General features: G+C 43.2%; 1 protein-coding gene across 1 annotated transcript in view; it reads right to left on the bottom strand.

The window, feature by feature from the left end:
* The window catches only part of rbfox3a (RNA binding fox-1 homolog 3a), a 125,631-nt gene extending 98,188 nt beyond the window's left edge, over window positions 1-27,443 (bottom strand). The window contains exon 1 of the mRNA XM_070851479.1: window positions 27,357-27,443. Coding sequence (XP_070707580.1) covers window positions 27,357-27,407 — 51 coding nt within the window. The 5' untranslated portion in view covers window positions 27,408-27,443. The remainder of the gene's footprint in view (window positions 1-27,356) is intronic.
* Window positions 27,444-27,960: the final 517 nt, after the last annotated feature.

Below are 27,960 nucleotides of genomic sequence, written 5' to 3'. Positions count from 1 at the left end.
TATAGTTAGTGTTTCAACAGTCCTGTTGAGTTTGTGGAGTGAACTTCCTGAGAAAACCTGCAGGAAATATGATGAAACACCTAACTGGGGAGGGTGTTGGGGGGCCATCAGCTCATTAACCTCCTGGCTACGGCCTTGGCTGGGTGGTAGTGAGTCCGGAACACTGCGATCCAGGTATTAAACCATTATGTAGGAACGATCGCACAGCCTCTGCTCCCTGAGGCTTTGCCTGTATGAGTCCCAGTGCACAGGAACAGATTCAGCTTACAGAACACAACGTAGCACACACAAATCCCACGTGAAACGGAATGTACATAATGCACAAGGCAAGAGATGCCATTGCAAATATGGTTTAATATATACAGCATAATATACAGGACAGGCGGAGGAGGAAGAGGCTGGGGAGGTGGAGGAAGAGGCTGGGCACTAGTAACATCAGTGTGGAGGAGTCAGGCACATGAAAGACAGACACTCTGGGATGCATGCATGCTGTGGGGCTACCAAACATGAGTGGACATACTCAGATCAACAGAGACATGGCTGTTGTTAAGTGCATCCATTTTATGACATGACACGTAGCTGGGGAGGGTTTTGCAACTGCATTTAGGCCGTCCCATCATGAACTGATAGAAAATAAAACTAGGTGTGTCACAGTTCTCCAAGTCTGACATTATTGAGCCTTGATTCATAAAAATCAACAGATGATTGGTTTTGTGCTTCTCTGGGTTCACGTGTGATATTACCACCATCATTACCTGTTTGGAAAAAATATAGTGCCTTAAAAGAAGAAGCACTGCAGAATGTGGCCAATGAAAAACACGGCCAAGTGATGCCTCTGGCAACAAATGGAGAAGTTTAGCAAAGCTCTGGTAACACCACAGTTACCTCTAGAATCCAGTGCTGCAGTTGACTGCTGGGGATGGATGGCCTGATGGACAGTGGTTTGCTGCTGGATTTATCAAGTGGGGGATGAAGTTGTTTTTGGGTAAAACTACAAACTACTGTCTTTTTGGCACGCTACAGGGGTTGTCTAGCTAACGGCTATCTTTACCTCTTCCACTTCCCACATCCTCATGTGACCTGTGAAGGCTGCACGGCTATCTATCTATCTATCTATCTATCTATCTATCTATCTATCTATCTATGTATGTATGTATGTATGTATGTATGTATGTATGTATGTATGTATGTATGTATGTATGTATGTATGTATGTATGTATGTATCTATGTATCTATCTATCTATCTATCTATCTATCTATCTATCTATTTATCTATCTATCTATTATATGCAGGAACACACACACACACACACACACACACACACACCAAACCAACAGTGTTTCCTGAAGTGCTTTACTGCAGCAGCAGTATTAGTCATTGTAATTACAATATTGTGAAAGGCACTTAACACACTGACTCTTGCATACATACACACTGACACACACACACACACACACACACACACACACACACACACCATGGATCCACACATCACACAGAGCCGATACTTGAGGTGGCAGAGAGACTGACTGTGGAAAAAAAGGTTTCATAAGGAAGACCATGGGGATGAACACATCTATTGAAATGGAAACCAATGAGATAATGAATGAAAGGAGATCATGTTTGAGCAGGCAGAGCTGCTCTATCCTTTAAAGCAGCTTACAGAGCCAGTGGGGAGAGTGGACCAAAGATAGCTTAAATCACACACTCACACACACCCGAGGGTGTGAGAGTGAGAGAAAGGCCAGGGCCGAGTTGGAGGAATTAATTGAGGTAGTTTGTTTCACAGCGGGGAGTCTATTAAATGCCATGTCACCACTGGGCCATGGGGAGTAACACACTAACACTGGGAGGGAGGGAGGGAGGGAGGGAGGGAGGGAAGGAGGAGGGGGGTTGCAGTGAAGTCCGATGCCAGTATGAACCATTCCTCTAAAATCAGCACTCACATCTCACCTCATTCATCTCTCTTTCTCTCCTCTCTCTCTCCTTCAGCTCTTGCTGCCCAACAGTGTCTCCACCATTCTTTTTTTATATTTTTTCCCTCCTCTCATCTTCTTTCTTTAAAATGGTAAAGGCTCTGTGTTTGTGTAGCTCCTTTCTAGTCATGTCAACCACTCAAAGTGCTTTTCCATTAAAACCTCATTCACCCATTCACACATCCTTCATAGGAGGAGACTTCTTTCACACACTGAAGCTGCTTCAGGAGCAGGTCGGGGTTCAGCGTCTTGCCCAAGGGACACACTGACTCATAGGAGCCAGGGATTGAACCAGCGACCGCCTCATTATGCACATACATATATTTTCTTCCATTATTGTCGCTCCTCCTTCCTGTGCTACACCTTTCTTTCTGTTCTCTCTTTTTTCTTCTTTCTCTTACTGTGTGTTCACATCAAAAGCAAAGTGACATTTTGCTGTCTCAGTGCATGTAACCGTGAAAATAATCATGCAGTACTAATGAAGGGAAGTAAAAGTACCACTGATATTTGATGTTATATAACTACTATCATGTATTATGATGTATATATATGGTTTTCATTATTTGGATCAGATATTGACAGCTATGAGATGAGCACCATTAAGATGAAATGACTGACCTCACTGTAGCTGCATGTAAACACATTCGGTTTGGTCTCTGGAACATCATCCACAGCTATGTTGCTTTATACAGCTAATACTGTATGGTTTATGTTGACTCGCTGGAAGAGTGGGAGGAAAGGAGGAAAATCTGGATGGATGCCCAGCACCTGTCTGGAGACTTACCCACAATCCCGCTCACTCCCTCTCTGGTTGGAAATATTGACTGGCAAGCACTCTGCCCAATCAAATTAATTTTCTGTGAGACATGCCAAAGGTGGCTCCTGAGAAAATGGAGGTTACATGTGGAGGAGATGTCGGGACACGGGGGTTTGTGGTTACGGAGACTGGAGAGAGGGACTGTACGAAGAACTCCCAGCCAAATGTGAAAGAAAATGAAGAAGAGAGATCTAGAGACAGAGAGAGTGGATGCAGAGAGAGATGGATAGTTAATGCGAGGAAGAGGATGAAGAATTATAAGAAAAGAGTGAAATGTGTATTTCCCCCCCCCCCATGTCACTCTTTGTGACAGACTTACATCACAGCATGGTCATTTCAAAGACTATGGTCATAAAAACACTGATGAACGCATGATAAACTTGTAAAATACATAAGCAGATGTATGTCACTATGATTTCTGCATGGGTTTTACATAAGGCAGGCTAGAAATGACGGTCTTCTGAGTTATAGTAATATGCCTCCTCCTAATCTATATGTGGTTGTTTCATTTGTACAATAAACATACATTTTACCATTTCATATATTCTACTAAGCTATTTTTCATCTACAGTCCCTTTGGCTCTCCAACAATCAAAACAATCAAAACAGTGATCAATGAACTCGGGTTAGGGTTAGGCCGGATGAACAGGACTTAATACAAAATTAAAAGATGTCTATATACTAAGCAATAAATAAAGAAATGCCCGGGGGCTTCAGTGTTGATGTAGCGACAGTCCTTTATAGAATCTGCCAGACATTCCACTTTCATTATGGTATAAACATGTCATACTGCTTCCAGCAGTGGGAGAAATGGTGAGCGTGACATAACACAGAGTTATTCAAAGGTAAATCACTTTTGCACATTAGTGGCATATGAATGTAATTTGTAGGAGAATTGAGGTTCAGGCGTAAGAACATGTAGATACCCAGTGGTCTGATCATACTTGTGCCGGCTCTGTGTCCGTGAGTGTGTGTGTGTGTGTGTGTGTTGGTTTATTGAATCAAGGCGAAAACAACAGCAGCAGCTCATCAAATTTTTATACTCAACAACAAGTCAGGCAAGGAAAACCTGCCAGGAAACCAGTGTTACTCACGGCTTTGCTACTGTGTGATGGTGCGCGTGTCTGTTTTAGTGTCAGACCAGAAGAGGGCATGTAAATTGTTGAATTTTGCAAAAAAAACTTGTTTTCCTCATTTATCTTTAAGGTTAAAGCAAACAGAAGCAGCTAAGGTAGAATTACAAAGGGTGGAGATGTTGCTGGCGCTCAGTAGTTTGGACTATAAAGTGAAGTGTATCAGTGGAATAGATGAATCAGAGGTAAATGATGTGGCTTCACTTGTGCTGTAATCCCCTCGAAATATCAAAGTGAAACTAGGATCATGTGTTTTTGTGCCCCAGTGAATAAATGAGCATAGAGGTGAATAACAGTCTGTCTGTCTGTCTGTCTGTCCGACCTACGCAAGAAGAACAAAGTGTGCGACATGAACACAGAGCAGAAGAAGAAAACGTGTTTGTGTTGACAGTGCAGTGTCGTCTAAGCATTTCTTTGGTTCACTTCCAGCCCTACACTCAGCTTAGAGAGAAAACATTTTGATTCATGTCTAAACAGAAAACTAGGCAGCAGGTCTCTTAAGGCTGTTCTGGATGTCTCAGAGACCACCGTACACAGTACACATGAAGAGAATGTTTAAATGCAGAATGATGTTCACCTCTACCATGAAACTCCAAACTTTTCTCTCAAAAGAGACAGCGTGCTCGGGTGTGTTTGCTTGTCTGAGAGTCAGGCCGCTGCTGCTTCCTCATCCCAGCTCAGCTTCATCCAGGCTTTGTCTATTTTGACTAGTTTGGGATTTTTGGCTGCGCTAACAGACATGATGATAACCCCAAAACCTCTATGCCAAGCCAGGTTTTATACAGAATATGGTTGAGTAGAAACAATTAGTTGATAAATCTATTAGTCTACTGGCAGAAAATGAATTCATCGCTTTGTAATTGCTTAATCATTGAAGTCATTTTTCCCACCAACTCAAATGTGAGCATTTATAGTTTTTCTTATTGTACGTGATAAACTGCATGTCTTTGGGTTTGGAACTGTTGGTTGGACAAAACAAGCAATATGTCACTTTGGACTGGACTGTGATGGGCAATATCATGCTTGGACATTTTTGAACTAATAAATGAACATTTAACATTTTACAAGAAAAGAATTGTTTGCTGCATCTACCTATGCTGTCACTGGCACGTCTGGAGGTAACTTTCTAACCTTTGAATCAAGATGCTTTGACCGTTCAGAAGAAACACTGCTGAAGTTAAAATTCAATAAAACAGCTACTTCCTCTCCCTTAGACATCGCTCCCCAGCAGATCTACTGTGGTTTGCATGTATACACAAGTGTATGCGAGTGTGTGTAAATGCATGTGTGTGTGTGTGTGTGTATTCGGGGGTAAAGGCAGGAAAGCAGCAGTCAGTGCTGGGCAGCCTGGCAGTGCCCAGATGCTTGATGAGGTAAATAAAAGCTAGCTGAATAATATATGCTCCGGATGCTGCTGGCCTCCTCCTGCTGCTGTCTAACTGAAACGTCCACATGTGGAAACACATACACACACACACACAAACAGAACACACATGTGCACACATTGCTACAGTCATATCTCATGTGCTTGTACTACATACTTTGGTCATTTTATTGAAAGTACTTTTTTTTTTTTTCTAAATCTATCTGTATGTGTGTGTGTGTGTGTGTGTGTGTTTTCATAGCACCATATGCAGCGATCGTTGCACAAGGCCAGTCCATGTAATTGATTTGGACATGTTGAGAAGAGACTATTAAAGTAAATAGGGGTGTGAAAAAATGGAATGGAGAGGAGGCATCTGTTCATCTCTAAACTCCACAGCAATTATACAATTACAGAGTAACCCACCCCCTTTTTTGTGACCAATCCAACCCATCCATCCCTCCCTCTGTGCAGACGGGGTTTTTCGTCTCTTCCTCAACTAAAGGCAAAAACAAGAAATGGAGCAAAGCTCGTGCCTACATGGCTGAAGTGGTCTGTTTTACTGCAAATAGTCTCCTAATGCTGTCTGCTCACTAATTTCCTTACTGTGACTGCTTCCTGCATGCATCACTGTATCATCTCTGCTGCTTTAACCAGTCCTTCCTCTTGCTCTAAGCATGTTGCCACCACACCAGCATACAGCAAAGTGCCTCCTTTCCCGAGCACTGTACTACAGTGAATCACTTCACGTCTAATTCAAGTTCTTACTTCATTATCCTATTGCTGACTATAACCATTGGTTCTTTTAGATAGTAACAGTGAACAACTGTTTGGTTCTGTTTCATGAGGCAATCAAAATGAGCTTGATGGTGGTCTTCAGCATGTCGAGTGTTTGAGTAGAGATGGGTTGAGCTAGCATGTCTCCTAACGTTGTTCAGTGAATGGGCTCCAAATGTCCAATGTAGCTCAACCTTTTGTGGTCAGGCAATGATGTCATCATAAATTAAATGTGATTTGCTATAAAAGCTTTCACAAAACTCACAGCGACGATCAGTGCTAAGAACACTGATATCAGTAACATCACGATCGTTCAGTCAGTTTCAACCCAGAGGCCAAAGAAGGCTACGACATGCACATCCTCAGACCTGTTATATCAATAAAAACACGGCGTGCCAGCCAGTCAGAGTGTTTTCAGTGATAGTGACTCTGGTTTCGTATGAGCGAGTTAGATATCAGATATTGATGGTTAACAAATGCTACCTTTCACCACTCCTCACCCTCCCCTCCCTCTCTCTCTAACTCTGACTCCATCAGAGTGTAATCCCTGACCCCTTTATAGTGGGGATGATATACATCTCAGGCACTGGTCAGGGCATTTATTATGAATGAGGCGCACACACTGCTGCGAGCAGTGGCACTGGAAGGACACACACACACACACACACACACACACACACACACACACTGAAAGGCTAGGGATAGCTGCACTAAGTCATGTTTGCGGCTATAGCATAGCTGACAGCTCCTGCATATTCAGCAAGAGCTGTCTGATTTGTTTCCCGCTAACGGAGGGAAAATGTGAAAGAGGAGGGGAAAGAAGAGGAAAAATAAGAAGGAAAGAGTTTGGAAAAGGGAGCAGTCTTTTTAGACAAACTGCTTTTACTCGGACAATTTTTATCAAATCTTTGCACTTGTACTGATCTGTACTTCTAGTTTTACATCCTAGTTTGTAAAGGAATGACTTTTTAGTATTACTATCACCACCATTACTAGTGCTGCTGCTAGAAATGTTACTACTGAAAGTAACATATCTGCAAATGAAGTTTAATAACTAGGTTCAGGAACAACGACCTCGCCTCATTCCCACCTCATTTCCACACTAAAGTATTTAAGCTCCACATATCCGTTTCTTCCGCTCTCTCTTTCTCTCTCTCCCCCCTCTGAATTTAGGAACCACCGGGGTTATGAATTCCCTAGACGACAAGAAGAGACTCCCCCACCCAGAGTCTCGACACCCTGGTCAACACGCTCCATCTACTTACTCCATCCAACAGACCACCGCTTCAATTCCTTCCCCTATCCTCCTGCCCTCTCCCCCTCATCCCTCAACCCTTCACCCCCTCCTACCTACTTCACTTTAGCCGTACTTCCTCACCATTTAATAAACCTTTCAAAATTGACAACTTTATTGCCGTGGTCTTTGTTAGTGAAACGGTTGTTATGGAAAAAAGACTCAGTGTGACTCAAACAACCACTAACACAGTGCATGACTGGCTGAACCAAATACAGCAGCTCCATCTGTGTGTTTGTGTGGGTCTGCAACGGTGTGGATGCATGAAAAAAATCTCTCACACTTCAAGACAAACGCCAAAAAACATGTCTGATCCAGAACACACTAAGACGAGACAGTTCCCATCAGTCAGCCACCATTTAGACAGCTGGAAAAAGTGTCATAAATCAATTCTGTGGCAATTATGACACAATGTGGGGATGCACACTCTCACACACACTGGAACAGAACCATAATATCATGTGCTGTTGGTTTAATCAATCGTTATGGTGACAGAGACAGGACAGAATAGGAGCGAGAGATATGGAGTGGTTTATTCAAAGGGAGGGCGTCACTGGGGAGAGACAGGTGCAAAAATGGAGAGATATGGGTAAACTAATTCATTTTTATTCCTTCAATCAGTGGATCCCTCTCTCACACACTCTTTCACTCCCTCCATCAATCACCCAGCCTAAACTCCATAAAATCCATCCATACAATCTCTTTCAAAGGAAGAGTCGATTTGATCCTTGAGTGTCTTGTTCATCTCTCAGCTGATGTGACCCGCTTCAACCATCCCCCCCAACTCCCTCTCTTTCCCATGCCCCTGGTGAGGTCCCGACCTTTGACTCTGTGCTGAACAAAAGTGGGTGTTTTTGGGATGAATGGAGCTGGGTTGGCCATAGAGATCAAATCAACATTAGGAGCACCCTGGGGACCCATTTGGCCGTGGCACACAATGGTGATCATAGCAGGGCGGGGTGGGGGTTGGAGTATACTCGTCAAATACTTCAAAAAACCCCAGATTGGGGGGAGGCAGAGTTCACCCATTTCTGTAATTTTTACGAAATCGACAATCTGACTTTCATTCACGCCACCTCACACAGTAATACATCTAATGATGCATGCGTTGGTGTCTACATGTACCGCATGTGCAACTGCCAGACGTTCTGTCAGAAATCCACTGGGCGTATTTTGTTCAATACGCACTTTTTAATGTCTTTTCAACATGAATATGTGACCCAGGTGTGCTTACAGACAGCCGACTCTGAATAAAGATTGTCCTCTCTCTTTTCTCTCGCTCCATCTTCCAGTAAATGTCCCCTTATGATGTCAGAAGGGGATCTGTTTATCATGTGACATCCTCCAGCATATCAGCAGGCCGACTATCCCCGCCCACTGAAGACTTCCTGACTTCACCTTGCTGTCTGCCATTATTTTTCCCCTCACTAACTCCAGCTATCGGTAACATGAAGACGTGAAAGGCAAAACCAAAGCAGCAGATTGTTCTGTTCTTCTATAAACAGCTGCAGCAGCCATATCTGCTGTAAGAACAACAATGTGTTTTGTGAACATTAAACCACATGAACCTGTACTAGTGGGACATCCAAATACAAGTAGGAATGGCTGTGTGTGAGCCTTGCTAGCTCACCTTGTCAAAGTTGGTGGTCAACATCTCCCGTCTGGAGGCTGAACTCAGAGAGAAAAACTTTCATGGAGTTTTGGGTTATCGCCACTGCACAGGCTAAACAATCAAATCCACAACAGTTGCTGGGGTGCTCTCAGTCCATTAATCGGGGAACGATGTAGCTGGAAACGTGACAGTACATCCCAAATACAGCACCTGGTCCCACAGCGATCCCTCCTGGAGTCAGGGAAAGCAGCCAGCTGTGACTCACAGGCCATATGACCTCACCACTGCTCCTCCACAGAGAAACATCCAAGTGGCTCGGGACGCCTCACCCTGCCCGGCGGCACAACTCCGACAATGCTGATGATTGGGGATTCCAGAATAACAAAATAAAAGAAACAAATAACTAATAAAATCCCCAGCCAGCTGGATGAGTATCCCACTGCATCAATAGGTATGATACACATGTACACATACATAATGACACTAGGCGTCAACAATCTGAGCTGCTGAAGACAGATTTAACTTACTTTTAACTTGTTTATAGAACACCATACAAGCTTTTACATCTCCAGTCCGATCCCAACGCTGCAACATGGCATTGGTCGGTTCTACAGACTCTCATGGTAATTATTTCCTCTCTCCAGAGCAAATCTACATACATTAAAAATGCTAAACATATATTTATTTATATATATATATACTGAGTATACTTTATATATACAATATATGTTGGTGTACACTGCATGACTGCAACAAAGAAATTGACAGCAGTAGCAGTGATGTAACCATCAGTATTGCCTCTCACTACCTTACTCTGATGACTTGCTCTGAATGGAGTCACATATCCCTTCCTATCCCATCCCCTATCCCAGAATATCCCTTCTTTGGTAGATATAAATTAGAAGGCTAACACTTCGCTCGCTGGAGTTTTGCAGTAGCTAGCGAATTTGACCGCACATGTCCCTGCCTGTGAGCCGTAGCACAGAAGAGATCTCAGACTGGCCGCCCTGTACGGCAATCAAGTCGCAAACGGCAGACGGAGGATACATACATTCATTCATTTTCTAAACCACTTAGTCCTAATTAGGGATGATAGATGATGGACTAAAGTTTTTTTTTTTTAATGTCACGCGATCTACCCGCACTACCTTTGCAATCTACTGGTCGATCGCAATTGACGCATTAGGCACCCCTGGCCCAGAGCTACCTTGTCCTCTGACGCCCTCTACAGGTATGGACATTTTGGGTCTTGCAATTTCAAGGGAAATACCACACCAGTTAGTAGGCCTACTTGGTTGCCCATCACTGATTTTAATGATTATCAATATTGATGAGAGTACACCCACCCCTTGCACAACTGAAACTGAACTGATGTCTCTGTATGATTTTAAATATGGCAAGGCTTGGGCTATTACACCTAAATATTGGGAGCCTTCAACCAAAAATGAAATGAATCACTGAAAGTTGGCTTACTGAAAGGTTACTAAATAACCTTGAATGGCTGTAATAATTTTTGAATTGACAGACAATATTAAGGAGGCTGTGCATTGATCTATGTTAAAGACTTTTTAATCAGCCTGTGAAGTTGTTGCTATCACACTTTCAAAGAGCTATGAATGCATTGTTCTGAAAATCTGCTCTGGAGGTAATGAACATTTTACAATCATCAGAATCTACCGTCCTCCTGCAAACTGTGAGGCCCTGGAAGAAATTACAGAATTGACATCTTCCCATGTTAATTCTTAATTGGTTATTTTGGGTGATTTGAATCTAGATTGGCTCTTAAAAATTCTTCTGCTTAATTTGCATCAGTTAATTTCTAGTCCTACACGACCAAACAAATCAAATCCCTCTAAATCAACCATGAAAGATCTTATTTTAAAAAACATGCCACTTAAGTACCACTCTAGTGCAGTTTTTGCTCAAGACATCAGTGACCACTGCCCAATCACATGTCTGCGAAAGACTTGCAACCTCTGGACTAACACCACTTCTTGTATAACGTCCATCCATCCATAATCTTCCACTTATCCGGGATCGGGTTGCGGTGGCAATGGGTCAAGTAAGGCACTCCAGATGTCCTTCTCCCGAGCAATGCTTTCCAGCTCCTCCTGGGGGACCCCGAGGCGTTCCCCAGCCAGATGAGATATGTAATCCCTCCAGCAAGTTCTGGATCTGCCACGGGGTCTCCCCCCAGTGGGACGTGCCCAGAGGGAGGCTCCAAAGGGAGGCGCCCAGGAGGCATCCTGACCAGATGCCCAAACCACCTCAACTGACTTCTTTCGATGTGGAGGTGCAGTGGCTTTACTCCAAGTCCCTCCAGGAGCCCTACAGAGGAAACTCATTTCGGCTGCTTATAGCTGTGATTTCGTTCTTTCAGTCATCGCCCAGAGCTCATGACATGATAAATCAGGAGCTGCGCCTTCTGGCTCAGCTTCCTCTTCACCCACATTACTGCTGATGCCATACCAATCTGTCTATCTCCCGTTGTCTGTATCCCACGATACTTGAGCTACCTCACTTGGGGCAGCAACTCGCCCTAAAATGGAAGAGGCAATCTAGCATTTCCATTTGCTTGCATAGTAATGAGAAAGGAATATTAAACATTTTTTAAATGACTTACATCACTCTGATATGATAAGATCACCTTGATACGATACTAGCTTTTATTGATTTTTATAAATTCATTACGAACATTCTTATTCTACTTAATAAATAAATAAAACATTTTTTAGAGTAAAACAAAATTCTAATCCCTGGTTCTCTCAAAACATCTCCAAGGCTCTTATTGTCAGAAATGTTGCTTGGAAGACAGCCAAAACTGCTAATCTTACGATTGACTGGCAGAATTTCAGGCACCAACAAAATAACTGTGTCATACTCATCAGGAAAGCAAAATCTGACTACTGCTTGTCCTATTTTCGAATTCTAATGGTAATGCGTGAATTCTGGAAAATGATTAAATCCTTGATCCTTGCTCCTCATGACAAACAAATTAGATATGTGCGAGGTTTTTAATCATCATTTTATTTCATCGGGTAGTATCTTTACCAGTCAGTTCACTACTGCATCACACAAGTGCTGGCTCTATCTGCAGGTTCCCCACCCAGCCAATACATTTTCCTTTCCACCAGTTTACCGTGGCGATTAAACTAATCAGTCTACACCCAAAAAATGTAGATCCTTCGCCTCAGTGCTGATTTAATTGCAGCATGATAGCCCACATTTTTAACTTATCATTGTCACCAGGTAAAATTCTCCAAATCTCTTCGCCATGTTTATAAATTGTATCATCTCTGCCACTCCAATTTGTAATGTACATCTTTATGCGGATGACACTATTTTATATGCCACTGGCTCCTATCTTGATTGGGCCATTGCAAAAGTCTGCTTTTGATACATTTCAGATCTCTCTTATGCATGGTGAAATGTACTGTATTCTATTCATGGTATTCTGCATGGTATTCTCTTAATCACCTAAGAGTATTCAGCCCATTGCCTGTATCTGAAACCTTCAGGGCTTGGACATTGAATTTGTGAAATATTACTTGGGGCTTTGGCTGGATACCAGACTCACCTTTAAGACCCATGTGGAGCATCTATGAAGCAAGCTGAAGGTCAAAATTGTTTTTCTTATAGAGACATCTTGTTTCTTCTATACTAGCAAAAGGCCATTGTTCGATCTACAATCATGTCTGTGTTATTATTATTATTATAGTATTGAGGTGACATTGTATTAATACACGCTTCTCTCTCCACCCTAAAGTCTCTTGACTCTGTATCACAGTGCACTGCAGTTCATTACAGGCGATACATTTGTCACCCCCCACGGCATCTTACATGAAAAGGTGAGCTGGTCCTGTTTGACGGGAAGGAGCGGTATATATAAAAACTGCCTAATTTCCTTGGTTCTCTGGTTGCACTTAAACATAGCACCTACATTGTCAGGTCACAGGATATTTTAACTTCAGCTGCACCTCTTGCTCATCTAGAACTCGATGGTTTCAAGCACCATGCTTCGTACAAGTGTAATGTATTTGTTTTTCCTAACTGTATAAATGTATATTGTGTAAATGTATCTTCTCTGTTTAAATTGTATATTGTTTTTCATTGTATACAGATCTCTCTTGAAACAGAGATCCCAATCTCAATGAGCCTACCTGTTTAAATAAAGGATTAATAATAATGATAGGTTTCATATGGAGAAATGCTGCACATGACGTTAGAGAGAGTCTCACTTGAGAAACGATGCATATACATACATGGCAAGAGAAAGGGATCAACAGATACTGTAGATCTTCAGTAGTTGAAAGAGCATATCCCTCTATGCTGTAATTCACATATATAATTCATCCGGCACAACATGGAAAAGAGAGTGAGCTAGAGCGCACTTCAGAGGAGAGATAACATAACACATTCCTCACATCAGTGGGAGCAGCCACGAGGTGGAGAATAGAGGGAAGAGGCTGCAGTGCTGGGAAAAATGACACAGTATGAAACCTTCAAAATAGACGGAAAGGGTCGCACACTCTGGCTTCACACGCATTTCACTTTTCTTAGGGTGACATTGTGGCCGAAATGTGTTTGACACTTTTTGGGCTATTCTTAAGTGTACTTCCAGTGATCAACACCGCACCCCAACCTTTGGTGTGCATTGCTTTTCCATTACAGTATGCAGTCCTGACAAATGGCAGATGAAGAGATTAAAAAGTGGCCCAGAGAATGGAGAGATGTAAGAAGGTACAGAGAGGTGACAGCATCGCAATAGGAATTACAAGAGGGATTTTAAGGAGTAACAGACTGAACACAAAGGAGGGAAAGGGCCAAGAAGGGAGAGAGCAACAGAGAAGTTATTTATTTGAGGTATTGAACGGAGAAAGAAGAGAAGAAATGTCTGTGACACAGATGCTTACATCTCATTGTCATCAGTTAGCTAAAAGTAGCATAGAATAGCATAGAAGAACAGCTTGTCTGGCTGTTAGAGACCATGAAGGGAAATTAAGTGCATCCGAAAGATCATCATGCTCAGCTGTGGAGAAAAGGACCGGAATTGGAATTGGTATCCACCTACAACACCCAACCCAGTTTGGTCATTTTTATCTACCTGCATATTGATGCATACTAGCGATCCCTCACTCCTTCAAACCGTGGATGTTGATCAAAGCCTGCCTGCCTTACTGCAATTCTCCTAATAATCTTTTATTCTTCATTCTCAGTCATTAACTGGCTAAATAGTTTTTATTTGTACTGTGCTATGCCACTGCACTATAAACTGTACTGTCATGTCTTCTCTTATTGTATGTGCTGGATTTAATATGGATTTAATGCACTCAGTAGTCAGTTTATTAGGTTCACCTAGCTCAGTCTACTCCAACAGCCCACCAGTAAACCCTTTACTGTTCAGCTTTTATTCAAGCACTTTTAGAGAGATGTTAATTCAACTTTATGCTCATTTTAGAGGCTGCAGTTTGTGGCTCTGTTGAATTGTATTGTTATACTTAGAGTTGTTTCTTACGGGGGCCATACGAGCTCAGTGCACTGTAACTTAAGGTGACACAGTCAGATTAAGAAACACACTGACGACACATGCGTGGTATGAAGAAATACAATGCAAATACAGCAAACACAAGCAAATGGAGAAACTGCAGAACAGCTGGCCTAATTTATCAGAGGACACTAAAATCTGATGAACCTGTTAGCAGTTATAGGACTGAGAGGTTAAAGGCAGATATATCCAGTAACATCAGAAATTCACAATTAGAACAGTGTCCCCTGTGCTCGGCTGGCAGCGTTTCAGTATATGCAGTATGTTTTTTTATTAGGTGTACATGCCAAATCAGTGGACCTGCTTTAGCTTATTTTCTCCATACTTAATATGCGTCATCTCATCGTCTTCTTAAGCTGCAGTTTATTGAGCCACCATAGCTTCCATTTATTTGAACACTGCTTATTAACAAACAGCCAATGTTAGAAACAATTCTCTGTGTCACGTAGTACTGCCCAAACTGCAGCCACAAAAATGAACACGTGTTCAATACATTGCTCTCTTAAACTTGTATCTCATGAGAAACATGCATATCATTTTCTCATCATGGTGACGAAGTCAGTCGATGAGGTCTGCTTAGAGTTGTCCTCCGGTCTGTTGGAAAGATTGCCGTCAGTTTACAGGATTTGTGGGATATTACATCTCACATTCCCCAAATTGTGTTAATTTTTTATGAGTTTGATAACTTTTTTTGTGCATTGCAGTGTAAGGTGTGCTTTTTAAGAAGCAGCAGGTCAGTCATGAAGTAGCAATAAGGTCATAGTTTTTAGATCAGAGCTCCTCCTCTAACAGCACTTTGAACAAATCATCAATTCTATATTAAAGCTCCAACAGAAACAAAGTCAGTCTCCTGCCTTTAGACTTTAAATGCCCGCTTTACCTCTGTCCCTTTATGAGGGCCTATGTATTTATGTACACAGCCCCATAGTGAGGAAATGAAACCTCTAGATCACCACAGATCCTCTGCTCTTTACATCACCACAGTATAGGAACAACTCCACAGGAGAGGAAGAAGGGGGTGAAATTTCTTTCTCTCTTCGACCACTTCAGACATTCTGAGATGATAGATGCACGGTAATGCAAAGCTATCTATCTCCAAGTTATTCAGGAAGATGTGAGAAACAGCCTCATCCAGACTGGTGAACAGTCCCATTATTCGACTGTGCTGGCAGGTTTACTCACGTTTCAAGTAAAATTGGTACATTTAACATAATAAGTGTCTGTATTTTTGCGGCGCGCACACGCTGACACACACCACACTGGATGTCTCTGTGGTGTACTCAAGTCTGATCTGATTGCCATTTCAGCAAGAGACCACCAGTGAAGCAGTGGCCTAATATTATCAGATGAATTCAATTAATATAATCTCATTCCCTCTTAAGTGCTGCTCCTCTAATTAAGTATGGGGAAATGCAGGGCACAGACCACCCACCGGTTAGCAAAGCTTGACACTGTGTGTGTGTGCGTGTGCGTGTGTGTGTGTGTGTGTGTGCGGACTGCAAATGTGTGAACACAAATGCATGTTTGAGTCAGTGTATCTATCTATGTGTGTTTGCATTTAAGCAATTATGTGCAAGCATGTATGTACGGCTGCACTCTCTCTCTTTCTTTCGCTTTCTCTCTGACTCTCTCGCTCTCTCTCTCACACACACACACACACACACACACACACACACACACACATTGATAGGATTGGTACAGATGAAGCAATATCTGGAGGCTGGTGTAATTAGGGCCAATTCAATTGGACTCTGATACTTCATTATACACCTGCCAACAACACCAGCGATTGATAGCCATATTTTCCTTCTCCATTTCGTTTTCTTGCTCATTAATGGCGCGGAATTAATGAAAATGGCTCTGAGTGGCCTCGCTCACTGCTGGAGAACAGCATTTACACAGCATGGTCTGCATTTGTGTATGGGTGTATGTGTGTGTGTCTGTGAACTTTTCACCCGAGGGGTCTTACTCACACAGCTTTTTAATGACATAGAAGCCTTTACCACATAAGATGTTTACACACCAGCCACACTCCACTTTGCCCTGGTGAAATATTTTCTATGGAAGCATTGTAGCATCTATTTTCTCTGAACTGTTACCTTTTAATTATGTTCGAATAATTACACTCACACACACTCACACTCACACACACACTGAGGGTACGTAGGTATGGCTATAGGATCGTACAGCAGCAAAGTTAGTAGCATTACTTCATCGATACTACAGCGTCTTAGGTAGAATACCGTGTTCTTGTGAAACTGACTCTAGTCCACTTTAACGTTCCCAGGTTGGTTTTGTGGAGGCCTCAGAGAAAAACCTGAACAAAAAAATGGCAAAAGTTTCGGATTCTTTTTCCTCTTTTCAGTTGATAAACCTGACTACACATCACGCCCGACATCTAAGAAGAAGTTAGACAGACGCAGCCTGGCCGGCCAAATCATTGTCAGTGGTTGTTTTTGGCTCTGTAAACACCAGTTCTTCCAAGATTCCAATACGACTGCAGCACGCCTCTGAACATTGGCTTTGACTTAACTCACCAGTTTTCCACCTTTGTGTGTGTGTTGATCAGGCGTGGCTGGTAGAGAGGCCGGTGAGACATTCAGCGAGGGAACAACAATAACAAATGCATCTCTGTGAAGAAAAGAACTGGAGCAGGCTGTTTGCAGCCCTGGCAACATGAGCCTTACATTTTTTATCATTTTGAAAGGCAGTGACAAACAGCCTTTTTGTCGCTCTGGTATGAAGACTTGTTGACTGTGTCAGTATGTACACCAATTTGTGCACCGGCTATGTTGCACTGTAGCATGAACCGCCTTTGCCATCCAGAGCACAGTCCTCCTCACTGCAAAAGAGAAGTTTGTGGCGTTCAAGTTTTAGGGTTTTGGAGTGTTGCGGCTGGTATGGCTCAGTGTCCTGAGTGTTATGTGTGCTGTAATGTATGTGTTGATGTTGTACTCCTGTACAACAGCATGTGGCTTCATGCTGTCCACAGCCCTGTGGAGAGCTCTGCCCTCCTTCATCCAACAGTCTCTCAGACCCCCACCTGGGAGTGCCTGCATGCTTTTGGAATTCAGCCTGCTTCACAGTATTTGAATCAATATACAGCCCTCTAGCTCGCTGAGAATTTCTGGAACATTTTTGCTTTTTGCTAAATACTAAATACACTCTTTTAGCCTGCAACGCTTTGTTATTCTCATTGTTTTTTTCTCAAGAACTTGTATTAAGATATTTGTAGCCATGCCAGCGGTAAAGCTTCTCTGATATGTCCAGACTCACATATCAATAATAACTATTGGACGGATGCGGTACAGACATTAAGGGCCTGGTGGACTTATCCTCAAGCACCTATTTCTTACTTTGAAGCCACACACAGCGAGGCGTGGATCGCTGCGAGACTGAATTCAAGTCCGTCATAACTTTTAGTACATCATGCTTTGTTTGCCAGATGTTTTCTATTTTGTCTTCAGCAAGTGGTTTCTGAGGTGTTTTCTCATATGCAACATCTGGATTTGTCACGTGATCGATATATCGCGGTAGATACAATGGTCACAAAACTTGTTTTTACCTAAACCTTTTATGGAGAGATATCTGTTAAGCAAGCTAACTAAAACTACACCTTTTCTTTAACCTTTAAATCTTAAAACTAAAATTTCAGTTTGCACAACATTCTTTGATGGCATTTTCATTACATCAAATCAAACATTTTATGTGGAAACAAACAAAAAAAAAATCTGTTTTTCTGTTAGTTACCTATGGAAGCAAGGTTTAAAAAAACAATCCATTGTGTGATCGTTTGAATATGCCTGAGCATTCAAATCAATAGGTGAGCTTCATGTTTAGGAGTTGCCAGATCAGAGCGGTGGCCTGAGCAGGGTTGCCAGAGTCAGGGATTTGATGTCCTTTTCATGAGGCTAAAGTGCTGAGTTGTACATTTTCCTTTCCAAAACCCTGCCTGGCAACGACCATTGGGCTTATCAGATTTCACACACACATGCACGCATGAACACACACACTTTCTTGCACCATCACATCTACCCTTGTTGTGCTCACTTCTAGTGTGAGTATGTAGCAAACTTTCAGTGTTTTGCCTCAAAGTCCCTCAGTGCAGACTGTCTCTATTACAGTATTCTGACAGCTTGCAGGGTTTTATTTTACCTCCCCACACACACACACACGCACACACACACACACACACACACACACACACACACACACACACACACACACACACACACACACACACACACACACACACACACACAGCAGCAGCAGCAGCTGATGAGGCGGGTTAGCAATCATCTTAATTCCTATTTGTCACTGAATAATCTATGCAAATGAAGGTTAATGAGAACCCAGTGGAGGCAACGACTCCTAAAAACAGCTTTGTCAATTAACATCAATATTTGTCTCTCTCTCTCTCTCGTGATTCAATTTACACCTTGTTTTCATGTTAATTGACACAATTAATGCTAATTAAGAGGAGAGGACAAGGAGGAACAGAGACATGCTTGATTAAGCCGGTGCATGTGTGTTAATATCTAAATGAGTGTGTGTGTGGGATCAGAGTCAGGTCTTTGACACTCTGAACTAACGAGACACCAGCAATCGAATGACTAAAAAAAAACAAATTCATATTTTTATTAAAGGGCTAAATTAAAATCAGGAGCTAAAATGAACACTGCTGTATTAATAGACGTATAGATGTGCTCACAAAGGGCTGTTGGTCAGTCCCATGCACACACACACACACACACACACACACACACACAGTTAGGCAGAGCCTCACTCATCCTGTCAGTCAGTGAATACAGGGGTAAACACTGGGGGTAATTACCGACTGCCGCCCATCAGCGCTGTTAAAGAAGCCTCAGGACTCCCACCAGAAGTGTGTAACCTTAAACAAATGACAGCAGGGTCCTCTGCAGATGCGTCGGGGTCGTGACCTCTGACCCGGCGACCCCTCTCTCTACTGTACGCTGTCATATCACCGCTGCACTAACAAGCTGGATTGTCTGGATAACCTTTAACTGTACAGCCGCCCAGCGTCTCAGAGACCTTTAGCTAACACGATACCTGAAACCTTGAGCGTGTCAAGCAGTGACCCCCTCCTCCATCCTCCTCTCTGAGCTCCATCTCTCCCCTCTCTGTATCCTCGTGTTTTTCCTCTTGTTTCCACTGTATTTCTCTGTTTTTGTTCATCTCTCATTCTGCTCCTCCTTGTCCCTGCAGCTCTCCTTTTATTGCTCACAGACAATTTTTCTAACCTTTACCTGAGTCAACAAATGCTTATGCTCTTCTCCAGCAACAGCCTCTCATCAATAAGATTAAAGCCAACGAGGGTCACAGAAGCATAAACAACCACAAGGATTCATTCAGCTGGCACATTAAATGAGCACATGAAGAAAAGCACAGATTACTGCAATAGGAGGATATGCACAGAGCAGAACGTGTCCAACATATAATGTAAGAATTAAAACTTGGAAGAAAATGAGAGAAACAGAGAAAGGAGAAAAACAAATACAATTATAAATTCACACTTGACCTGCTGTAAATATGTGAAACACAAATGGGCACAGTGGAGGGGGCATAGGATGTAAACTACAGTGGGGGAAACTGCAAAGTGTGTATTCAGTTTGTATCTGTTCAGAGCATCCATCCATCCATCCATCCATCCATTCATCCATCCTGCTTATCTTTAAGGGTCACGGGGGGGCTGGAGCCAATCCCAGCTGACATTGGGTGAGAGGCGGGGTCACCCTGGACTGGTCACCAGTCAATCACAGGGCCGACACACAGAGACAGACAAACACTCACTCTCACACCTACATGTCACTTAGAGTCACCAGTTAACCTGCATGTCTGTGGACTGTTGGAGGAAGCAGGATGGACCCACTCATAACACGGGGAGAACATGCAGTCTCCACACAGAGAGGTTCGAGGCTCAAACCACAAAACACCTCGCGAACAGTGAATTAGAACGTTCAACCTTCTCGCTGTGAGGCAACGGTGCTAACCACCACACCACCACACCGCCCCGTTCAGAGCACATGCATATCCAAATAAAGTCTTTCTATTCATTCTCACAGTAAACAGAAGTCATTTCCATAGTTTAGGGACTCACAGCTTCTATGAAAATGCAGTTTAGTGGGTGAGAGGCTAAGTGGGAGCAGAGTGCTGGATACTCAGGGTCACAAGCTTGGCGTTGTCATGGCAACATTTTTCTCCCCTTTGGACGTCCCCACTCGACCAAACCGTCATAAATAACAGCTGAATGGTGGCGAATTCATGAGACACAAGTATCTCACGAGCAGCACCATCAGCATCATTTCACAGGGGCTGTCACTGTAACTGTCAGCAGAGAGGAAGAGACACAGTGATGATGATGCTGGTGACTTTTCTCATCTGATATTTTCTAGAAGTGACCTTTTTCAGGTTTTATCACTAACGGTTTGGACCTGTGAGCTTTGGCTGTGTTTTTTTTTTTTTGTGTGACAATGAGGCCAATAAATCAAACAGAACAGAAAGTAAGACAGAGCACGAGGAAACTTTCTACGCCGTCTGACTTGCAGCGTATTAGAATTCATGCGGACTGAGCCCTGTAATCCTGACTGCTGTATCATTACTGGTTTGCTGTTTATAAGAGATCGACTTCAAGGTCAGAATGGGGATAGCGGGAATAGAGACGGGAGAGAAGAAGAAGGGGAAAAGGAAGAAGAAGAAGGAGAGAGGAAAAGGCAAAACGGACAGGAAAATGAAGAATGAAAGTGAAGCATAAAAAAGACAGGAAAAGGAAGGAGGGATGAAGAGAGGAGAGAAACAAAGGCTGCAGCTCTGTCCAATTACATCGTTCTTGTTTTATAAATTGGGACATGGGTGAGAAAAGCTAATGAGAGGCAGAACACACTGCCTGATGGAGACATGGTGTGTGTGTGTGTGTGTGTGCATGAGCAAGTGTGTGTGTGTGTGTGTGTGTTTAAAACAGGTGAAAGAATGACATTAGCAATTCAGCTCTAACTTTGAGAGATGTAAAACATGTTCTGTGTGAACTTGGCCTCGGAACAGATTGGCTTATCCGGGCTTAGGGAAGATGTGCTGGAGCGAAGCAGAGGATGGAAGAGGTGGAGACACAGAAAGACAGTAAGACAAAGAGAACACAAACAACAGTTTGTATCAGCGTAACATGGAGGCACAGCTGTCCACTATCAGCACACAAGGTGTCCACCAAACCGTCAGGGGGCCTCATTCTTTGTCTTCAGACAGTATTCGCTATGTTCAGAATGTTCAGTGTTTGTTTCTATTTAGACTATTAAAGATGGCTGGCTATTTCAAATAGTGAAAAATCCTGTTTTCCAATTTAGGTTGTGCTATGAAATGTAACCCCCCAGCCTGGAGACTGGGGCTGTCACACCCTGAGCTCTGCGTGTGGTACCGTTTAGGAAACAAAAGCCAAAACTACAACATAACGTGTGTCCAACACGTCCTCGTACGGAAAAGACAGAACAGGCTGATTTCCAACGACTTCCTAATGACATACAGGAGTGTTCTCAGCGCCCTCTAGAGGACGGGTTGGGGACAAGCCACAAGCAAGCAAATGCATTCTGTTACTTACATAACATGAATTAATATTGTGATGGATGAGGAAGCAACACTGCTCGGCTAAGTTCAGGAAAACAGTCGGTTTGGGTTCAGATAACTACGGTAGACACAGAAAAGACAGAAGTGACGTCACAAGAGGAACGTAGTTTAAACCTTATCACCGTTAGTAGAAGTCTGCGCTGAGCTTTGGTTTCACATGAGAGACAAACAGCAGCGACAGTCCAGCCCAACCTCCTCCACACTGAGTGGCCGTTCATATGACACAACCTTTGTCCTTTGCTCATAAAGACTACGGCCACTAGAGGTCGCCTACGTAAGCGTTTTAATACGCTTGAAAGAACAGCCGCTGTTTACAATTTACAATTACAAAAAAAATCAGGAAAATGAATCAAATTCTTTGATGATGAACTTATATGATCAGCATTTCCTCGTTATTCTCATCGAAACAGATCCACGTGGTATTAGCTTTCCCTCAAAATACATGTGCTTTCGAAAATGGATTGTTGCACCTGACTTTTTCAATATTTAACCGAAATATTCTACTGGTCCACTACAGGGGGAGCGGCCTACACTTCATATTAACAGCTGTAGAAGACATGCGTGATGCACACCGAACAACATGGCAGCAGCAGGGCAGGCATGCAGAGGTCAGGAAATGGAGGAGGGCTTTTAGGTGGATCAAATACATTGATCAAAAAGAGTCAACAGTGAGACATCTGCAGCTGCTTGTACTCTCTAAGTGTATAAGTGTAATATTTAGTGAAGAACAAGTCCCTGTACAGACAGTATCCAATAAATGAATGAATAGAAAAACATGTTTTCTATACATTCCAAATGTGCTCAGTCTGTTTCTGCGTCTCTCTTCCTTTGTTGTATCTCTTGGATGTTGCTGAACACATTAGCTTCATTCCTGCCTTGAAGATGATCGGCAAAGAAGCCGCTGGTTCAAACGCATTACAAAGTGCATACAAGAGACGTACAGTAGTGCAACAGCAAAGTGTGTGTGTGTGTGTGTGTGTGTGTGTGTGTGTGTGCGCAGGGCTTGTGCACAGGTGAGCGCCCTTCGTCTAAAAGCTGATAAAAGTGGTAAAACTGCTGCAGTACAGGATACCGGTTGATGATATTAGGCAGCGATCCTTTTGATGTCGGCGGCTCAGATGGAAAGATCAGAGCTCCCTCCCGCAGTAACAACCACATCACTTCAGTTTTTCACATCAACAGCAGCCACAACACAAGAGCGGAGAACACACAGCGAGGGTTTCCGACGCTGGCAAAATGAAAGCGAATGAAAATAAGGCAAACACACTCAAACAGAGTGGTGGTGAAATCCACATTTTTCCTTCAGCCCACAATCAGATGTGGTGCAGCTGATCCTGGTGCTGCTGCATCAGCAAGTCTGTCTTTTCTCTTCTAGTTTTCTTTACATTTGAATTCACTCATTTTTACTGCTTGTATTTTGGGATTGTTGGTCTGAACATGTTTAATTTAAACCATTTGCATCATTGTTTCTAAGCTCTCTATATGTTTTTGGTACCAGCCAAAGAGTCCTGTTGCACTGAGCAAAGAAAACTGCCAATTACTGCAAGCTGGCACCGAATGACGGCTCAGAGTCTGAAACAGCTTCTGTTTCAACTTTACACCAGAAAACATTTGAACTTTTGATTAATTACTATCTCATGTTGAGTAATGGAATTCCACATCGTGTCAGAATTGAACAAATATACATGCATATAGACAAAGACAGATGGACGGATGAGTAGGACAGACAGAAAGATGAACTGTGTGTAATGTCATCAGACTCTGATCCCCAGCTGCCTGGATACATTATAGTCATCTTTAATTCCTCTCTTTTTCACTGTCCTGTCTGGGTTTGATTTCCTCTTCGCCTGTATGTGGCGTCCAAGGCGCTTAAACTGCATCTCTGTTTGTTTTGAGGCTTTGACACTCAGCACACACGTGCACGTATGATAGAAAGTGTGACTGCTGTGAAAACATTCACGGTAACAACTGTGTGTTCTGACAAAGCCTTACTGAAAGAGTTCACACGCTACCATCCCAGGAGATAATTAAGACAAAAGAGTAAAAGCTTGACACAAATGATAGAAAACAGAGAACACAGAATAATGACAGGTGGGACGTGAGAGGAAAAGAGCGAAGAATGAAGTGAGCAGTAGGAGCTTTATTTCTCCACATTCCTCAGTGTATTACAACCAGTGGACAGGAAGTGTTTAACTATTAGGTGAGCCTTGGTAAGGTTTCCTCCCTCCTCCCTCCAACCCTCCCCCCCTCCCCGGGGAGAGCAGAGAAGCTTGCACAAGCAGATTTAGCACATTGTATTGACTTAAGACGATGCTTTTTTCTCAAGGCAACGCCTTGGAAAAAAAGGAGAAAGAAAGACAAAGGGGAGGACGGAAGAAGAGAGAGAGAGAATGGAAATCCAATACACGGGGATGGAGGAGATGAATGTATTAGATTGGGGTGGGGGGTGTTTAGCTGTGATCCATGTTGTCTGTTCAAACGGATGGATAGAGGAGGAGCAGGAGGATGAATGGTGGGATCCTACTGAGGGTTTAAACACACTGTCAGAGTCAAAAGCAACACACACACAGCACTTAGTCAGAATTCACGCTCGGCCGGTGCGGGCTGTTCAAGGCCGACGCTGGAGGGAAAATCCTTTTATCCCCCTCAGTCCTGCTCATTTACAGTTCTTGATTATTTACGTTTTCACAAGTTCCATCATCGTGACATATCTGCACACTCCATCCTACAACATGTGATCAACTACCCCCAAACATCCGTGCGATACACACGTGTAAATGTTTTAGATAGATTTTTTTTTTTTCTCTCATATTTCTATATTTGCATTTATTTTTATATTGTGTTATATCCCTTGTTTCTGCACTAATTCTGTTACTGACACTTTCTCTCTGCACCTTTTCTGTCTCCTCTGTAACAAGTACATTTCCCCAGTGTGGGATAAATACAGTCTCTCTTATCTCTCTTATTAAAGGAAGAAACATATCTGTATATGAAGCATGAATTCAATATTTCCACAAGAATTTAATTCATGATTTTTTTTTTCTTTACACACTTTTAATTTCTTTAGCACCTCCGTCAGGCAGATGGGGCTCTTTATCTGTTTGCTGTGTATGTAATATGTCTACATAAATAACTTTACATATTATTTTATCTTATTCTATTTTTGATTGTATCCAGTTCTATTCTAAACGTATCATCTGTATTATGCTCTCTGCGGATAGAGCATGAAGGGATTCTAACTTGCATTTCATTGTGGAACCCTGTGTCGTAAAACGGCAAATAAATGACTCTTGATCCATTTATTGCTTCAGTTTCAAGAATCTCCATCACATTAGAGGAGCACTAGCCTCGACCTCGCTCGCCACAAATATGAGATATTAAAAAAAAAAAACAGGCTGGTGTAAAAAAAACAAGTAACAATCAAAAGTTCACTCTTAGATTGGTGTAAAAAGATTTGCATGGCCGGAGCTGTTGAGTGCGACAAGTTTTCTGGGGTTTATATTGTACATTGGGCTGGCGACAACAGAAAAAGTCTGATTTGTCCTCAGGAAAACGGAGAAAGAGAGAAACATCCTGAAAACTCATTTAAAGTTGTAAGAGAACACAACAACACATTGAGATGGAAACCGTTCTCTGTTTCATTAAGAAGGCAGAGAAACATGCAAAGTAAATCCTGCCTGTGCAGCGTAAAGTCCACCGCTGCTCCTGGGCTTCAGAGGGAGAGCCGCAGTGCAAAGACGAGCTTTTAGTGATACTGAAATTTAATTCTCCACTGCTGTAACGCTGTTATTCTAACATGAGCAGACACATTGGCAAATGTTTCTCATCCTGTTCCTCTAACAACAATTTTAAAGATAAAAAAAAACAACTCATCTCTAATTTAATCTAAAGCAAACAGTAGAAAAAGGCAAAATAGTACTTTGTGCTTGTGTTTTATGGCAGGGTCTTCCCACGTGTGTCATAAGCAGTAGAAGCTAATAGATGAACACACACACACACACACACACACTACAAGCGACTAACAGACTGCTTCCCTGAGGACTTGTGGTGTTTGTGTTGCTGCATAGAACTGTGTGTGTGTGTGTGTGTGTGTGTGTGTGTGTGTGTGTGTTTGTGGAGCCCAGCTGGTGCATGCTGTGCGTGTATGAGTGTGCCTACATGTGCGCTTACACCCGTGTGTGTGTGTGTGTGTGTTGCCAGCAGGCCGGTGGTCTGGGCCGCCCTGTAAAGGTGATGTGTGGCAGCTATTTGGAGTCTGGACGTGGCAGGTTAGCTCACTGCAGCCCGCTAATATTTTATATGGCAGCTCTCTCTAGTCTTATCATATTTTATACGGCCGCAATACCAAACTGTCTGGAGGAAAAGGGACCGCCTGCTCCTGCACATGCTGCCGGCTGAAAAAGCAGGCGCACACACACACACACACACACACACAAACACACACACACACACACACACACACACACCCACAGAGACACGGTTAAATGTTGTGGCGCGGAACGCGGCGGCTGACCGATGTGGTGTCAGCAGAGCACTTTTACAGTAAACAAACAGAGTGAGAAGTGAAGAAAGAGGCACAGTTCATAGAGACAGCCATCTGAACGACAGGCATGCAGCCACTCCAAGAAGTGAGCCAGCAGTCATTTGGTTCTATTGTCTAATTCATTTCTGAGCCGACATCTGTCCCTGTCCTGCTGCCCACTGAACACACACACACACACACACACACACAGGGGTGGGGTGGGTTGCTCAATGTGTTCATCAACTTAACGCAGTTGAGAGCATGTGAGTGTGATGAGGAGAGGCACATGATAAAAAAGAAGTTGAGCGTTTACCGGCCGCAAGTTATGTAGAGCAGAGTGAGGAGGACTTCAACAACACGGATGGTCTACACGCAACTCTTTAAGGACAGGCCACACGTAATGTTGGAGATCAATACAAACAAGGAGAACAGGAGATAGGTTTGGGGGCGTAGCTTTGGTTGTGGGACACTCAGATGGAGGGATGGACAGTCAAGAGAGAAAAATACAACAGAAACAACACAATTTAAAAAGTACAGCAGAAGAAGAAGCAGGCAGCCCTAGAAAAAGTTTTTCAAAAAAGGAAACAGGAATGGAGGAAGATGGGTACAAGAGCTGTGGGTTCAGAGGGGGGGGGTGTGGGTGTGGGTGCTGATGGGTGGTGTGATGGGTGCTCTCTTACCTGGGGCAGATAGAGGAAGGCAGGGGGGCATTGCAGAGAATGGGGTAACATCCCGGAGCCGGACAGTAGCACACAGCCAGAGTTCGCCATAGAGCACAGCATGTGGAGACGGGACAGCTTACTCATAGAGACTCAGGAACACGTCTGTTTACTGACGCTCCACTCAGCCTGTCCTCTCACCTCTCAACCTCTCTTCACCACTCTCTCTCTCTGGCTCTCTGTGCCGCTTGTCCCCTCCCTTCTTGCTTCTTTACTTCAGTCAGCGGCAGCGATGAGCAGTCAGGGAGTTACTACTTCAGTGGATGCAGACGAGGGATGCCCACGCAGACACACACACGCACGCACGCACTACACACACCACTGCGGTTGCCAACACACACTCTGAGCAGCTCAGGCGTTGGACGGATCGGGTTTGTGTGTGAGAGTGTGTGTGTGTGTGTGTGTGGGAATCTAATGTGTGCAGACAGGCAAAGTGATGCCTCTGCTTCTGTCCTTCTCTCTGTTTACTTTGAGGAAGATGTGGAGAAGCCAAGACACGCGAATGGGTACGGAGGGTGGGAGAGAAGAAGGGATGGAGGAGGGAGGAGGGGAAAAGAAAGGAGTG

This window comes from Pempheris klunzingeri, chromosome 20 (assembly GCF_042242105.1).
Source record: "Pempheris klunzingeri isolate RE-2024b chromosome 20, fPemKlu1.hap1, whole genome shotgun sequence".
NCBI classification, from domain to species: Eukaryota; Metazoa; Chordata; class Actinopteri; order Acropomatiformes; family Pempheridae; genus Pempheris; species Pempheris klunzingeri.
The sequence above is the reverse complement of the archived record's forward strand: the minus strand, read 5'-3'. Positions and strand labels throughout refer to the sequence as shown.